The sequence below is a fragment of the Nipponia nippon genome, unplaced genomic scaffold (genome assembly GCF_047370975.1).
Source record: "Nipponia nippon isolate SJK-2023a ecotype South Korea unplaced genomic scaffold, ASM4737097v1 scaffold_1, whole genome shotgun sequence".
In the NCBI taxonomy this organism is placed as follows: Eukaryota; Metazoa; Chordata; class Aves; order Pelecaniformes; family Threskiornithidae; genus Nipponia; species Nipponia nippon.
The window spans coordinates 144,923,402-144,941,779 of NW_028262290.1; the positions used below are offsets into that span (position 1 = coordinate 144,923,402).

At 37.2% G+C, this 18,378-nt stretch overlaps 1 protein-coding gene across 4 annotated transcripts in view; it reads right to left on the reverse strand.

Moving 5' to 3' along the window:
• Positions 1 to 18,378, reverse strand: part of HACD1 (3-hydroxyacyl-CoA dehydratase 1) — a 39,633-nt gene that overhangs the window by 15,869 nt on the left and 5,386 nt on the right. Inside the window, exons 3-8 of one of the 4 annotated variants that reach the window (XM_087775996.1) lie at positions 18,139 to 18,157; positions 17,969 to 18,057; positions 15,182 to 15,303; positions 12,713 to 12,891; positions 11,112 to 11,237; positions 526 to 6,108 (exon numbers count right to left, since the gene is read on the reverse strand). In XM_087775996.1, coding sequence (XP_087632122.1) covers positions 11,155 to 11,237; positions 12,713 to 12,891; positions 15,182 to 15,303; positions 17,969 to 18,057; positions 18,139 to 18,157 — 492 coding nt within the window. In that variant the 3' untranslated portion in view covers positions 526 to 6,108; positions 11,112 to 11,154. Of the gene's footprint in view, positions 1 to 525; positions 6,109 to 11,029; positions 11,238 to 12,712; positions 12,892 to 15,181; positions 15,304 to 17,968; positions 18,058 to 18,138; positions 18,158 to 18,378 lie in introns of those variants that run through there. The other 3 variants (XR_015708486.1, XM_087776009.1, XM_087775987.1) reach the window with 3 other exon arrangements.

Genomic DNA, 18,378 nt, shown 5'->3' on the forward strand with positions numbered 1-18,378 from the left:
AGGAATTTCCTAGGAAAATAATGCATTTTTGACAGAAAATTGCATTTTCGCAGTATCAGAATACTCAGAAAAAGTTTTAATCTAGAAGTGGTTCAGGACAAAATCCCTCACTGTTTCCAGCTTTGTTTTTCTACAATTCTTGTTCTGAAAGGAATGCTGGTATTTCTAGCATTTGTCCAAATTACAAAAGAAAAATATCACCATTTCCCATGGACTGCATATTCGAATTTTGAACTATTGTTAGAAAAGCTCTTTTAAGAACCAAGTCTTCAAATTTGTATAAGTCAGCACAATGCCATTGAGGCAGGGCAGCAGAGGATCTGGTCCCGTGATCTGTATCTCCAAACCTACTGTGAACTGCAAACCTACCCAGCTGTGACATTTTAAAACCTGATCTCTCAAAGGCTTTTCTAAATTGTCACATCCTTCCCATGCACCATCTCAAGAGGTATTATTTGCAGATGAAACCTCTTGGTAAATAGTATACCTAAAGAATAACAGCTATTTAGATCTCGGTGTACTTACACAGTAATTATTTCTCAGTTTCCCATGGAAGAGGAGTTGCAATGGGAAACGACACTGGTTAGCCGGGGTAGTGCTCTGAGGGCATTTGCTATCATCATGAGACCAGTAATTCTCTACCTGTGGTTTCTGAGAGAGAAATACTCAAATAATAGCTTGACTGCAGCTGACTTTAAAGCACGCCTAATTATCACATTCAATATGCACCTGTTACAGGTCTCAGAGTTTCTAGTAAATAATGAAGTAATTTAACCCCTTCCTCCAATTTAAGCTTTCCAGGTTTCATTGTAGGTCTCACAGCTTTGAAACTAAGCATTCCTTATCAAAAACCCTCCATGCTTACCATCACCAAAACAAGGGTAATACCCTTTCTCAACCAGAGGAAATACTAGGTAATATTACTTGGGCTCTGAACATTTTTAAGTACAACAGTCACAGCCTCTCAGGGAAATATGAAATACACACTGAAGAAGGATCATCGCTGGAGGGATGCTATGGGCTTGTGACGGGAGTGTAACTGAATAACAGAAAGGTTAAAGCCCCTTGAAAGGGGGCATCTTGAAGGTTTAAGCATCACCTCCAAAGTGAAGTACAAGCAGTCATCTTAAAGCAGAAAGACCACCCCAACATGCCTTGGGAAAAAGAGCTTGTGACTGGCTTTTCAGCAAGCACTTACAAAAAACCCATCCCTGACCAGATTCCTCTCAAAAAGTTTCACAGTCAGGAAACTTGAAGACCACTCTTAGTGACCAACCTTTTTGCTGTTCCTCAGAATTGTCGGATTGACATTCCCCCTTGCCATGAATGATCGCAGTGAGGAAGGATAGGTCTCCTATTTTAAGCATGCTGGCCCACCTGCATAGCTCGTACTTCTCTTTCATACATATTTTATTTTGTGTAATGAGATTTCATAGCACAGAATGAATTAGAAGATACAGGCTATGCTGGAAAAGATGACATCAGAAAGATGGGAGACAGGACTAAATAGCTGCCAGAACTATTTACGGAGGGCACCCAAAACCCTGAATAAATTTATTTCTGCTGCCTGAAACGTTCATGCTCTCAAGATGGAATCAGATCAGTCTAAGGCGCTATTTCTTCCAAGAAGTTCTTGACATGTCAGAATTAAACTACTTTAAAACACTGGAGGAAGGTGTTAATTCTTTTAACATGTAAAAAGCAGCACCTGCAAACTGCAACTGCAGGCACATAGTGTGCCCAGAGATGAAAACCAAGAGCAGATATATAAATGATACCACTCGTCAGTGAAGCACGTCTCATGTGTCTTCTCAATACCAAGGGCTAAATAGCAAGCTTGTTCCAGTCACAAGCACAGCAGCCATCCAGGAGCGACCGACTCAGAAACACACAGTCTCTTTTTCAGTTCCCTTAACATATAGCCTATATACTACCCTCAGCACATGGCTAAACCTGCCCACTCTTCATCTAACACAAAACGTTAGCTCCATCGTTCTCTGCTGGCCCTCTGTCTTCTGCATATTGGAAACGGGACACTCTGCCCCCTAACGCTGCTGGTCATTCAAGCCGTAAGTGCTGGGGAGAAAGAGACAGTGCCAGGTCTCACAGTATGAAAATGAAATGGGCCGTGGTCTTGCTCTAAGATGAGAAGAAAACTTTACAGACCATAGGAAGGTGACTAAGTTATCTCCAACTTAGTGCTCTTTAAAAGCTCAAGGATTGTAGCAAGCATTCAAAGGAGTCAGGGGAGTGAAACAAGAACTAATAAAAAACTGGTGTTATTTACAAGAGATCTTGTGATTGTTTCCTCTTCGTCAGTAGCCTGCACAGATCAGAAGAAAGACGAAAAGAGAATCATGCTCAAATATTGAATGCATTGAGAAAGATATCCTGAAGTGTAATTCTCACTTCAGACAGAAGGTGAAATCACTGTACCTTTCCCACAAACATTTACAGCTAAGAGTTAAAGCTTATGATCAAGCAAGCGGACTACAAACATGCCATAAACTCAAAAGAACTCACACATATGCCAAACACAAATGCCATATTCAGTATGTAATGACATAATTAGTTCATAAGTAACTATACAGGCAGAAAAAACAACCAACCAAACCAACAAAACCCCAAAACTTGTTCAGACATAACAGACATTATTCAGGAGGCAATCACATTCATAAAAAATATTAGTCGTGAATATTTTATCTTCATCCTGCAATTATTGGGAGAATGAAGTTATTCTAAAGAATGTAGCCATTGCATCAATTTAGGAATATCACGATGTAGTGGTCTTCCAGCTGTGGACTGTGGACTACTGCTGACCCATAAAGCAGCAGGGCTCTGCGACAACTGAGAAAATCATCTAGACCATACACTCATTCCCACACAGAAAAAAAAATGGTGGGAAAATAATAATCTAAACAGTAGCTTAATTTTGGTTTCATCGCAAATGAGAAATATGGCAACACTGTCTAATACGGCTTTTAAGATAAGACAATCTTTCCATTTGAAAGGGTTGAGAAACGGAGAAACCATGCCGTCTTTTTTTTTCTGACCTGAGTTTCACATGACAGTAACAGATTTCTATCAGTAACTGCTGATGTCTATTGATTTTTTAAAAAAACCCTGATGTATCAAGTATGAACACAGTGAAATTTATAATAGACAACAGCAGACACTGCCTACGGCTCAAACAGAGCTGAACAGGCAGACCCAAGATCTGAGCTACTTTTTTCATCTGAGAAAAGTTAGTTTGTACCTCTGTTTCTTTTCCTGTTAACCCTAAGATATTATAATATTTTTAAACATTCAGTACCAGCATATTGAGTATCTGGGCATTGTTCTCTAGATTTCCAACTCCTTTTCAAGCAGTGTATTATCGTAGTAAGCACAGAGAACAAAGTAAATAAATAAATAAATAACTCATATGATTTAAATTACTATTTCTCCTGAAGTGTATGAAAATGTTCCAAAGTGTTTATATCTCATGAACTCTTAGATAAATTTTCTATTTAGGAACCTCTAGAGGAATTGTTTCCATGGTCTTTTTTTCTTGAGACAGACCCTTTTATTAAGTAAGTGTGCTGGATATGATGTAAAGATTGGAAAGTTAAATCAATCAAGCCCCAGTAAGAGATGATCACTGTAAAAGACTCCTTCTGACAAGAATTCCAGATTTTTATTCTCAGCAATATCACCTCACTTTGAATGAAACCAGGAGTAATGTTAAATACTTGCTTTCAGTTGGCTGCAAGATCCACAATGCTGTCTCTGTTTTGTCACCGAGTGAATCTCAATCTTAATGGCCTTCCCAGACTTAATTTACACAATAAACTGTAATTTGCTCTCTTCAGTACTGAAATTTGTTTTTTTCCTTCATGAGTTGAAGGTCTATTCTATCATACAATGCAACTTCATACGTGATAAGTTAGGAGGCACAAAAATTTGACTGCCCACCCAGGACTCTCTTCTGAGATGCAGGAGAGTGGTTGGTGTGTGAAGAAGTAGTACACCCATCTGAATCTTTTCTTGCTCGTCATTTGCAATTTGTTCTACTGAATCTGGAACAGCCACTTAAGGGCAGGCAAAGTGCCATTTTATGAGAGTGGCATGAGCACAGACCGCCAAGAGACTACATATGAAAATCGAAGTCGCTCACTGACAGCAGCATTCCAAGCTAGGAATGTCCAAACAGCTGTGAGGGCTGATCTCCCCTGCCTATTTTTAATGGGATGTGTCACTGGGCCTAGATTAATTTCAGAAATAGAAGATACTTCTGCAGATATGTTTCTATGACTCTGCTGAATTCAGATTAGTATAATGCAATAGTAGCGTAATGTTGGAGATTTCCCGGTCTTTTGGCGCGTTCCACAGGGAGCAGTCACACTGTAAAGCTGGGAGGCAGGCGAGCCACCATGCAACAGGTAATGCATAACAACCACATGCTCTCTCCCAGACAGTGCTAACAGGGAGGCTACAGTTTATTCTTTTCTTGGTAAATCCAGATTTACACAGAACAGAATATGTTAATGTCTACGTCCCATCATACTCCTGTTGAGATCAGTGGATATGCTTCCACCAGCTTCTACAGAAATCAGAGTTTAACTTTGGTAGAGGTCCAGGACAAGTAAATCCTGTCCTGTAAAATTAGATCAGAAGACCACTTCTGCAACTTTCAGATTAGGAGATCTATGTCTCCATTATAATGCATCTGACTAACAGGATTTAGCCTTTGTATGCAGTTACACTCCTTGGGGTTACAACCACTTGATTCCTAATTCAAAAGAAGTAGGTGTGAATGCTCACATATTGCTTTATCATACTGTCATGGCAACAAAATCCTCATATCTGCAATGTCATTGTTAGTCATGGAGCAAAGGACAGCCAGAGGATGTTCCCTGCCTCCACCCCCCTCAAAGGTTAATACCACAAAAAAGTCCTGTTCCAAAACACTGAAATACCCACTATTGTAATACCTATTTCAGGACCACTCTTACACAATTATCTTCATACATGTGCTGGAGAGCATTAAAAGAAGGGCAACAAAGCTGGTGAAGGGTCTAGAGCACAAGTCTTACAAGGAGTGGCTGAGGGAGCTGGGGTTGTTTAGCCTGGAGAAGAGGAGGCTGAGGGGAGACCTTATTGCTCTCGACAACTACCTGAAAGGAGGCTGTAGCCAGGTGGGGGTCGGTCTCTTCTCCCAAGTGACAAGCGATAGGACAAGAGGAAATGGCCTCAAGTTGCACCAGGGGAGGTTTAGATTGGGTATTAGGAAAAATTTCTTCACTGAAAGGGTTATGAAACACTGGAACAGGCTGCCCAGGGAAGTGGTTGAATCTCCACCCCTGGCGGTACTTAAAAGACGTGTAGATGTGGTGCTTAGGGACATGGTTTAGTGGTGGACTTGGCAGTGTTAGGTTAATGGTTGGACTTGATGATCTTAAAGGTCTTTTCCAACCTAAATGATTCTATGATTCTATGAGTCTCTTTAATGCCCTGTATTTTTCCCTCTTGTTTGATAAACCAGTATTACTACTCACACCTACCTCGTTTTTAATGGAATACATTTTAAGAAATATAAAAAAGACAGCTGGCTAATAGTAAATATGTTATAGGGGACCTCAAGATTAATTTGTGAAATAATTCCAGATAAAAAAGTAGAGTATTTGTAAACAGATACCAGTCTGGTGTAATACGCTGAGCAGTTGTATGAACTGACTTCTACATGCTACAAAAAAAATAAAATCAAATAGAACATAGTTTAGAACATGTCTTTTAATTGATGATGAATTTCTACACTGCTACAGTATTAACAATCTCTAAAACAAATATGTGCATCTATAGCTCAACAAATCTTATAATCTTTGCAAATAAATAAGTTATTAAAAGTATCATATTATGCTGCTTTCCTGTCTGTGTAAACTGCTAATGATAACGCATTTCAGAACAAATAACAACGAGCAGCTGCGGTGCATTTACATTATTAAGAATCTTTAAGTACAATTCTATACATGATACGCTTAGATAAATATTTCTGTACTTACACTTTTACAAAGCCATCAACTGAAAGGACATAAAATACATTCAAGACTGAACAGAGAAGCAAGAGAGCTGTGAATAAAAAGACAACATGTTTAAGTTGATACAACATGACACAGAACGTACTGTACATTTTAGAACTTGAAAGCCACTACGAGTTGCAGGCCTGAACTTGACAGCAAGTTCCTATGAGAGGGCTAGAGTTACCCATCATGCAGGTTCTCCACAGTTTGTCTTGGTACAGCCTTAAGTTCACTTGTCAGACTTACTCACTTTCATGACCTAAGAGTTCACAAGACAGGTCTTCTCAATGTGGTAATGCATAAGGATGAATCACTTACCGACATCTGTAAAGCCTTCAGTCCTACTGAAGGCACTCAAGACCCCTAGAACGGCATCAGTGGCGTACAGTACCAGACACTGAACCAAGAGTACCACCCGCTATTAAAGTCTGCCGTCATGAAAGCAAGTGTAAGGAGCTATCCTTGGCAAATATTAACCTGCCACTTTAACAGCCTGCTAAAGCTCAGCAGGCACTAACAATACTGCAACTCAGTTGAGCAAGAGAACACAGAGCTTTGCAGAAACATGAGGTGTTTGCTTCTTAAACAGTCATCCTAACAAATATAGAATAAAACATTTTAATGGGCTACAGTTAATCATCTATAAAAAGTGTATGGTCAGCATGAATTTAAATTGTAAACTGGTAATAAATAATACAGTATCTCTGAGCACATTTTAAAGTATGCATTATGAAATAAAATTTAATTTTCTGAAAAGCTTTCAACCTTTTTGTTCAAAACCACATTTAAACAATCCTTTATAAACAACTGCAGCCAGTTTGCCTGCCTGAAAATTTTGATTTATGAAGCCCTTCTGCCTAGTGCAGAACACTTATTTGTATTAATTTTCCTTCCTTTTTTTTTTTCTAAGGCAGATTAAGTAAGAGCTGAATTCACAAAAACTGTTAATACAGCAACTACCTTAAATTATAATTTTTTATAACGTTTGTAATTTGTTTTCATTCTAGTTTATTTAGTAATCATATAAATATCCAAATATCCACTAAAGTAAGCTACTGTGAAGAGTGCAAGTACCACAATCAGAGCATTAGCTAGACCTAGATTTAAAATGCACATACTTCTTTCTGGATAAGAAAAGGTAGGTTCCCTCTGGTCACAGAGAAGGTCTCCGTGCATCTACCTGTTAACTGGTCATTGCCACGTGTCCATTAACATGAACCTGGCTAAATGTTATGTTCAACGGGAATTAGAAGCAGCACACTGCACCATTGCTCCAAGGCTGTTAATTTTGAACTATACCATCGAGAGCAGTGTGGCATAGCTATCTTGGCATACCAGTATTTCAAGAAATACAGGCTTATAGATAGTAACAAGATAGCCGAGTGGGGTGGAAAAGCCCTTTCTGTAACACACCCTTTGTGCACAGAGATGCTCCCAGCTGACCTCATGAGCTCCCTAACGCAGATGGTATGAGAGCATGTTGAGCTGCCTCTCTTCTCACAGCCTGTGTAGTGAGAGGTGAGCGAAATGATGGCTGTCAACTACTGCTCACAATGGCCTCAGAGACCCTCTTGGCAGCTAATGTGGAAGACGCAATTTCTCAGCGTCATATTCCTTTGTACTGCCCATGCCCTGAGGCCAGGATCTGGTCTCTAGACATTCTAGGCAGAGCTGTGAAACAAGGTGATTCACCCAATCTGTCCTGCAACAGCCCTTCCCAGTGGGAACAGCGTGTGAGTGTTGGGGGGAACCTCAAGAAATCCAACTGCTTTCAGCCGGAGTTTATAAAAAGGACGGTGTGTTTATGTTACTACCAAGAGCAGGAAATGTCACCTGATCAATAGGCATCTCCTTCCAAATGCCTATTTCTATGTATTGTCATTAAAAAAGCTTCATAAGGTCAAACTCTATATTCACCCGTTCCAGAAGGCATATATAGCACAAGTAAGAAAACACCTTTATAGAAACAATTTGTTAAAGACTACATCAAAACATTAAAGACGATGATGCTTGAATACACTCCTAATCTTTCATAAACAAGAGGATTTCAATGCTTTAGAAAACTAGGAATATTGCAGAGAAGAAGACAAAAAAGACAGGTGTCAAAAAGAAGTTGGAAAGAGCACCATATGAAAATCATACTTAACTTTTTATGTCCATTAAACAAGCTAATTAAATGTTTCACAATGTCATACTGAAGTTTAGGTAAGCTACCTAGGATAAAATCCTGGCCCATCTGAAGTCAATGGTAAGAGGCTTTTACCTGCAATTCTCACTATCTTTGAGAAGATATTAAAACAAAAGGTATACGTGGAGGCTTCAGTGAAAGGCTTCAATCAAAAAAGAAGAGGAAGAAAAGAACATATTGCTTGGTTTTTTTTGAAGTACATGCCATGTAAACTAATCTACACAGCAACCTCTCTGGCCTATCAAACACTGAATGCAATACTGTAAGTAATTTTTAGCTTTGTTTTTATTCATTTATCATTCAGCAAGACTCTTCTGTAGCTGTAAATCGCTTTCAAAATTGTATCATTACCTTGTACGCTGTTGCTTTATGAAAGTGCAAACCCAAGATTTTAGCAAACAGTACTGTATTTTTTTCATGTCACATGTACAAAAGGATATAAAAATAGCTCCTTGATTGACATATGATAATATCCTTAAGCCACGATGAAAACAAATATAATACAGTATTATAGTGCAGGTATTCCTTTTATTACAGGAATAGTATCTGTGGGATACACTCATCTGATTTTGAAATCACATCCTTAAAGTATGCAATGCATTTCCAATGAATTGATAGCTATGGTCTTCGGTGAGCTGCCCTGACAATAAAAAAAGAGACACAGAACTTAACCTAATCTTAATTACTTATACTTCATCACACTCCTCTGCTTGCTAACTGAGAAATATTTCTAAAAAGGATCAAAAAGCAAGTGAAGTTTATAAAACAGTACTCTGAACTTCGGACAAATAGAACTGCTAGTCTGAACATGTGTAACACAATTATTTTGTGATTCAGTGTTGTAAATGTAGTTTATATTTTAAACTTTTCATAATTTTAGCTGCATATAAAACAGAGAAGTAAAAAGTTAAATTATAGCACCTTGCGTGAAATTTGTTCTAAAAAATACAAAGATTACACCTTTTAAAATTGTAAAGAAATTCAACTATTCTATTTCAAGTCCACTATGCACCTGTCATTTAAAAGGAAACTAATTTACATGTAATGAAGACATGCATAAATATCACAAATTTAAGGCACAAAATGGAATTTGAAAGTTAGGGATGTAGTAAATCCTTGCTTTTTCATCAAATTACCTGGTACACCAGAAAAAGGTGTATCTACAATTTTCAAAAAAGCTGTATTATCATAGAATCACTGAAGCTAAAAATGGAAACTGCCTATTCAAGTATGTAGTTCAAACTCTTGCAAAGGAAGATTATTTTCAACTATTTCATTACATTTAACTTAAAACCTTCCAAAAACTTGGATGCCTTGATAAGCACTACTGTGTCATTCCATAACCTAACTGATCTCTTTGGTAGGTTCTTTCTCCTGATATTTACTGGATATTTACCTTGTTTCAAATTTATATAATCACACCTTCATACTTAGAAAGCCTCTTCCTGTACACGTATTTGTCACGTAACAAAAAATTATATATACTTAACGACTCAATCTTTCCGACTTCTTTCTCACTTCAACTAATTTTGTTACTGCTCTCTGACTTTTCAGAAGATTGACTCAGTTCCTCACCCTTGAGGTATCCAAAATATAAGACCATACTCCAGAAATTACCCCAGCAATCACAAGGAGTATTCTGATTTCCAGCTGCCTAATGCAGCTCTTCTGCATATATACTCTTCTTTTGACATTAGTGATGCCAGAAGCAACTTTGTTGCCTACATTATCAAGGCTTCTTACTACATTATTATGTTTCAATCTTCTCTCTCTCTCACTAAGTATCCAAGTTTCCTCAAATGCATTACCTTTTCTCTGAATCTCTTAGGCTGCATCTAATTCTTGTCTACATTTAATCCATCTGTTGGACCTCTCCCACTTAGGTATCGTATAGTGTAATATCATCTGTAACTTTTATTAATATACTGTAGATCGCTCTTGCAGATTACTGAAGTCATTAAATAGAATTGGGTCAACACAGTATAAACAATTAATGGGGAGGGAGCAATTAAAATTGCACAATGGGATGATTTAAAGCACAAGTTATATTTTAAGACACTATTTCAAATATAGCTATTTATAAGAAGTTAAATATCTCACTATAGCTACAGTTTCTAAATGCAATACCATAATTTCTCTGCATACATAATTAAATGTAGAATAGGAAATACACTGACCAACAGTCTTCCTCTGCGAACAAGTCCCATTCCAGCCACTGATCAGAGAAAGGTAGGCACATCAAGTCTACTCCTCAGCACAAACTTTTAACCAGTTAATATTATACCTATTATTCTACATATCTTTAAAATTACAAATGAAAATAGAGAGATCGAAATTTGCACCGACAATCAAGAATTCAGCTCCTTTCAAAAATCCTTCTGGAATTCTACAGTGTGATCCTGTAAGTCAAAGAATGTTGAACAACATGCTAACAGTACTTTTAACTGGAAAGGTATTATTTAATACAAAGCTTAAATAACATTTAAGCCACCTAGTCCACAAAAAACATCATTACCTAATTTATACTCTGTTTTCCAGAAGACTCACTCTAAGTACAACTTATCAACTCTCCTGTTCTTGATGATGACTACAGGTCATAACAGAACTTTCAGAATAGAAGGCACAGTAGCCAACTATTCCAATTCTTAAAGCTATTTGTCAGCCTATTGAAAATAAGAAAATAATTTGTCTGAAGAAATGAACAATTAAAAATCAAAGTGAAACCAAGGATGAAAAGGTAAGTCTGAAGATGTGTTAATTGTAAAAATAATGCAATCCATGCTACTTTATGCACAGTTGTTTATTCTTGTTCCATGCTTTAAAACTTGGACTCAGTAAAATCACAGGAAGTTTTGTTTCTTTACCCTCTTTTTTTCCATTAAAAGCACCATAGTTAAACGGCTTGATTCAATCGTCCTTTTCCACAATCACTTCTCCATGAAGCACTCTTCTTCTCTGCCGCAGCATGTGGAAGTAGAGTTGTGGAAATACTTGATCGAAGCATAAAAGAAAGCAAATTAGATGAAAAAAATTCAACAGATCACATAACGGAAAAATACAATTTTGCAGAATGATGAACTGAGGAAAAATTACAGCACACAGTGCTGCAGTTGGTTAAGGTAAATAATAGCAAGTCATGAACACTGCAGTGAATTACAAAACAATAATTACTCAAAAGTCAGACAAGGCCCCCTGAATGTATACCCTGTATTCAAGGAACCTCCCTCCAACACTTTGTTTGTATAAATAGGACTTAACCACTTTCCAGCAGTGCCTGAAGTCTTCAAATTTGTGCTAAGATAAGTATGTTTGAATTAAGACTTTGAGGAAGATACAAATTTACCCTACTTGTTCGAGTCCGAACTGAAGATCTCCCTCTCCCCCAGCCCTCTGAGATGTATTATATTACTGTCCTGCTGATACATTTGATCCTTATATTTAATGGATAGAAAATCGGATTTCTTCCTGAGGCATTAAATTATATAAACAATTGTAAAACTGTTAGTGAGTTATGATAGCTTAGGACATTTTTTTAATCATATAAATCTCTCTCGTTGGCCTTCATGATTTCTTGTGACAAAAAATTTCACAGTGTGTGTGCATACTATGGAAGTCCATGTTTAAGGTCAGCTTCTTAAAGGAATACCTTTTATGGATGCAGATCACAGGCCCTTTTAACTTCAGTTTTCCTGCTTCTCAATGCCTCTCCCTAATCTCTTGCCTTCTTTCTAGACTCACTGTCCAGACTATCTAAAATATTCTATTTGCCTAGTTCGGTCTGTCTCCATTCATGGTGCTATATCTGAATCAGGTTGCTTTCTCCTTGTCTACACTGCTGAGGTACCAGTGGAAATAACACTGGAAGTGCAAGACGGATAGTCTCTCTAATCTTAGCTCTGATTAGCCAATTGACCTGTAGCTTCTGGTATCCAGGATTAAACCAGGGACAGAAGTATGTTCAGAGAGGTTTTGGGGGATGATTTCTGTGAAAATGAAACCTTGGAGAATATTGCTTCAAGTTTTTCCCGAGCATGCTCAAATGGTGATTTTCAGAGGTGACACATAAATGGATATTAATAGCAATAAAACCAAGGCAAATCTCTGGCACAACTTGCAGGACAATTTTTAAGCCATTGCTTCAAAGCGGCAGAGGCACTAGAAATTCTCAGCAACACAGTTATAGACGTTTCTGTGTGTAAGCAAAAAGGTTTTTTACTTTGTCCAAGTCTTAGAAATTTTTTTTTAGCATTTTCACTGTAATTTTTAAAACAGCTTATGTTCTGAGGCAGATAACAGGATGGAAAATTTCAGTCTAACCAATTAAAGCACAGCAAAGCTTGCAACAACAGAAAGCAGGCTTCTATAGCAGAAAGCATTCAGCAAATTTAACTACAGGCAGTGTTTCCAGCATTGCTGATAATTGATTATTACGTTGTTAGCGTTACTACAGTTAAGTAATACTTACATGGCACATAGGAGAACATGACAATAATAAGGAAGTAATAGTAGTCAAAGGAGACATTATATTTGTTGGGAAGTCTCAGTGAAAACATTCCTGTTTTCTTCACATAGGGTAAAGCAGCATATATGGTTAGCAGTTCACCTGCAACTCCAGCAGGATACAAAATGATAAAAAAGTTGTATCTGCATTAAAAAAAAACCTTTGTGAGAAACACCCCATGAATTTAAAATTTCCGCTTGCTATTATTAGTGGCACAGCAATGTATTACACTAGCTTCTGCACCAAAATCAAGGACCACATCCTGACTTGGCACAGAGTACTGGTTTCAGTTACTTTGGACTTTATAGCGCTGCTTAAGTTTACAGAGAATGCATTCCTCAGTCCTTTTATTTAAAAACAGTGAAGTATCAGAATGTTTGTATGTCTTTCTAATACTAAAGAGTAAAAAAGTCCACAAATTTGTAGTTTCCAATAATGTCTTTTTTTTAAATCTACCAGTCTTGCTCCTGTTGTCACTGACAGGATTCAGACCAGGACTGGATCCCAAATTCAGGTGATCCTACATATCTTTGTCACAGTGCATGCACACTGGGTCAGTTCTATGTATTATAATTTCTTTGAAAATAACGTAAATGTTGAGAAACATCAGAAGCCTGTTTTACCCACTGCCACGCGGGAAATCCAAATAATACTACATTTACCACTATGGAAATGGAAATTAAAATAAAAGAAAATGGAAGTGCTAGAAACTTATCAGATCCATTTTAAAATGGGAAGATGTTCAAATAAAAGGTGAAGGCATTCAGTTTAAAGAAAATGTGGTTTGAATGCCATAGGCCACATAGGTGGGGACAAAGTGAAAAATGTCATCCGTAGGGTTTGTGCTGTCCTTATGCATAGTGCACCATGGAGATGCAGTTTCTCCTAAGGCAGGGAACAACAATGAGAGCTGTCACACAGAGAGAAAGGTACAGTGTGCACTCCATGACCAAAAGAGGTGAGATCCAAAACAGCAGCAACCAAACACGAAACCCTCCTAGGAGCAAATGGGCTTAGAGGACTCACAGGTCAGAGAACAGGTTAGGGGAGGTATAAGAAGGAACTGATGCCATGACCTACACACAGTTTGTCTCTATGCAGTGAAAAAAAAAAAACAACCCAACAAAGTAAAAATCCCAAACTAAAATTTAGAGCATACCTATTCCATTAACAACGGACAGGCAAATCTTTTACAATTACAAGCTAAAGATCAGAAATTTCCAGCTCCCTTGGAGTACTGAATGCCCAGTTGTGCTGTTTAATTATCCATAAATCTTGATGGGATATTTTGGACTCTATGAAAAGACAACACATTTTCAAATGTTTTCTGTATTGTATATTTCACCATATATCTCTGCTGTGAGAATGTCAGTTTTCCCTATTGTTTATTATAAGGAAACAAAAATTCTGTCATTCAAGATACACTTTTTGCCATCAAGTCAGTGTATCTGTCAATGTAGTACTTTTTGAATGCATTTCGCTTTCTGAAGCCTACACAAAAAATTATTAATGAAACTAGACCTGATTATTTTTAAGTTTGCCATTTAGTGCTTAAACATAACCAAGCCTACCACCTTAGGTATTAGCAAAAAGATAATGTATTATAAGAATGGACATAAATATCAGACATATCAAGGAAGTGCAGTAGAAGCATCAGAACTGCATTATCTATAAAACAAAAATAAAGGAAAATAAACAAACATACTCTTTTAAATAAGAGTCTTCTGCACTGAACATAGGTAAGATATTTTCGTTCGAACAGTGTAAGTCTGTCTGTCTTACATGTATTTTTCAAATAGTGATTGCAGAGAATACTACGCTTCCAGTTAAGTCTCCTGATAAACATGCAGTCTCTGTAATATATCAGATTTAGTGGCCAACCTTAAGTATGCTTCAAAATCAAAGCAGCTTTGATATGGAACACACTTTTTATGTGGGCTAAACTAAGTCAATATTTAGCTTCATTACATGAATATAACCTTAAAAAAGCTCCGATAAAGCAGAACTTCTCATAAAGTACTAATATGCGTAAGACTGAGTGACAACAACTCCCACATTTTCAAAGACCTGAAATCCACAAAGACTAGCATAGGTGCTTAATTTTGGGCATTGTATTCAAAAGCATCTTAAGGAGTCATACTGTAAGTTAAAAGATAACTCCAAAGATAAAGAAAAAAAATTAAAGTAAATTAAAGCAGAGTTCAAACTGTGAGACACAGAAAGCAAAGAACAAATCACACCCCAAAATGTCAGCTAAAATATTTTTAACATTTTAAACCAAGTAACAATGATCCCAAGTACAGAAAGCAACCGACTTGCAGTCTGCTGACACATAACCAAAGCTCAAACATCTGCTCTCCTGTGTGTTAGCTCAGCATGCGTGAAACTAACATGCACAGAACCATGAGAAGCTGAAGTGCAAGACATCTCCACCTGGCCCATTTAATGAAGTATGGCAAATGGTTGAGCAGGTTGAATGTGTAGAAGGAATATCGAGTAATCTCTGTCACAGTCCATACGACCAGAAAAAGAATAACGCTCTCCTCATTCTGGATCTGCAGAAGTATAAAGAACCAACACTTTCTTCATCCTTAAGCTTCTTTTCTGTGCGAACTGCAACAGACTTCTGTTTAAGGTACATGGAACAGAACTAACATCTTGTAAAGAAAGAAAATTTTGGCATAAAAGTGATATGCTGAAACCATTACCATGTACAATTCTTTATCATACGTATTTACTAACATACAGACATTTTGCAAACTGAGTAATCTTTATCCATTATGCAACTATCAAAATATAAAACCCTACAATTGAGCTTATTCCTCCTCTTTATTCTCTATCTGCATTTTCACTACGCTGTCTCCCTGGTTTTAGTTGTGGTTGATTTATTTATTTTCTTATTCCTCAAAACAGCAAGAAGAAAACAACATAGAAGATATGTTCCTTTCATAATCAGTTTTTACCCATTCTGCATTTCACTCCTCTGTCTCCTAGACTTTCTCTTACTTTTTATCATGCTTCTTCCTGACCATATAATGCACGTCTCCACGAAACTTTAGAAAAAAGGAATTGCTGAGCATAATCTAGTAACTGGAACTTAGTTGCAGAAGATCAAATTTGGCAGACTTCAGGGAGCTGTAAGATAGTTAAGGAGCTGGAACACAGATGGATCACTAAATGAAGAGTAGTTGGTAGATCAGGAGCTTTGGGTAAACTCACTCAACAATCCCGTTTAAGATTTGTTCTGAGTCATTAAACTGCCTCATCGGTAGGTAGCACACCTATCTGCTGTTTCAAAACATTGGATCTTTTTCACTCTAAGTGAACAACAAAACAAAAATCCCCAAATACAGAGAAGGCACATGGGGATCTATTGCAAACACTACCTTCTGAGAAGAAGAATTACACGCAAGTAATTTTCTTTTCTTTAAAAGGGGAGGAATTTTGTAATACACTTCCATGCCTGAAGGCTGAAAAGCTCCAGGGATGTCTGTGAAATAAAATAAAGTAACACAAGTTCTGTTAAAATTACAAAAAAGGGAAATTATTTTTTTTAATAAAATGCAACATGGTGACAAAGCTTAATACATCTCAAAGATGCTGAAAATGCACAACTCTGTCAAAAGTCAAGAAAAATTGACACATCATCTCATAAAATCGTGCCCTCAATGTGTCAGTCAAAGAAAGTGCACTTTTAGTGAAAGGATCTCACCAACATCGCAAAAGGAGATATAAAAATACCACCAAACTCACAAACAAATAGCAACAACTGACGTGTAAAGACATCCAAACAAATAAGCAAAGGGAAAGACAGAATTAGGCTGTTCTTAGCCTCGTGCAATTAGAGACAAACATTGATAACCCAAACTTGGATTCATGTCACAGTGCTAAATCCAAGCAGAAGAGCTTTAAATAGGTATGCAGAGAATTCCTATCTGTTGCCTTGCAAATCTCCAGTCAAGTAAAGAGATCTGGGTCTGGCTATTATCACTAAGATGCCTCTCACCACCTAAAGTGACCATTCATGCCTGCTAAGCAATAACAGTGTGAAATACAATCAGATGTACATTCAGATGTATTTTTTCTTGGACACAGCTTGACCTACTGTACTGAAGATAGAGGAAACAAAAGAAATGACTGGATATGCTAAAGATTTATTCCACTGCAGATAATAACAAAATGGCAAAATGCAGTGCTTTATTCCAGCATTCAAGTAAACATTCAATACAAAAAACTTGTTAATCTTTGAGACATTTTCCCTTAAGGGAAAAATGAAAACACTTAGCTTACCAAAAAAAAAAAAAATCTATGAAAAGCCTATTTCATGTTAAGAAAAGCGACAGTAAAGGAAAAGATGAAGCACAGAAAACAAGTTCTCTGTGAACTGAAACAAAGGGATTTGACAACTGAGGCAGGTGCTGTCGTAGCCCATCAGCAGAAAAGCATATGCCATCTGCTGGTGAGACAGTTTAATGGCTCAGCTTTTCAAGTAAAGAAATTCAGGAGCACAGACTCAAAATCTATCACTTAATTCTTACATGCCCTTCACAGAAAGCAAACCTCAGAAACTGAACTGAATGTCCTATCTGCTAGCTGTAAGCGCTCTGCTTATTTCATTCTGCTAACGAATCACTAGACTTACAATAACCACCTACAGCCAGGCAAATAAACTATTGTCATTTATACAGAACCTTAAGCGTCACTGTGGCATGCTGGGTGACTTGATATATTTTTAATGAAAACAATGCAGTATGCATGCCATCAAATGTTAACATTACCATAACATTAAAATCTTGAGAAGGTTCCTAAAACAAATTGCAAAATCACAACCATGTTTATCCAGGTAAATTCAATTTAAGACATATTTTCATTTAGATTAATTCCATAAGTGCTAATTTAAGTTTTTGAAAGGGAACCTGTAACACTGTGGTAGATTTGCTGGTAAATAATAGCGGTAGTCATTCATCTCACTTAGGCAGACCACAGCTGGCACGATGCCGACGGCAGCGCTGATCCACAGCTAAGACCCAGACCCAGTCTCCTGGGTAGAAGCACATAAATTCCATGCTGTAACCCCAACTTCCAAAATCGCACTCCAGTATGTAAATATTCTCTGTAGGAATGTCATTAATTTTTAAATTGGTCTTTCTGGTGAAAGGAGAACTGTATTAATAGCTTCTCCTTAAAAACAATCAAAACATGACTTGCTCACACACATACCTGTTTTATACTATGTGCAATGAACCACACCATGAAGATTCTTGAACTCACTTGGACCCCAGTCACAAGCACAGATGTGCGAACTATTCCTTAAAAAGAGAAACATGTTATCTCTGTTCCACAATTTGTGTTTTAATTAGTTACAGGAGAAACTAAAACAAAGAACTCACCAACTGCACAGTGGACTACCTGTAAATAAAAATAAGTTAGAGGTTACTGATGTACAGTATGCTACTATCTACACTATAAACATGGCCTTTTGATATTAATATAAACCTGGGCTTAATTCTGAAGGAGAACTGTTTTTTTGTCTCCAACTAACAGTCTTTAAAAGAAATACACGTTAGCGTATTTCTGCGATGGGCTTAGTATCTGATCTGTGCAAACATGAGAGGGATTTGCTTTCCTAA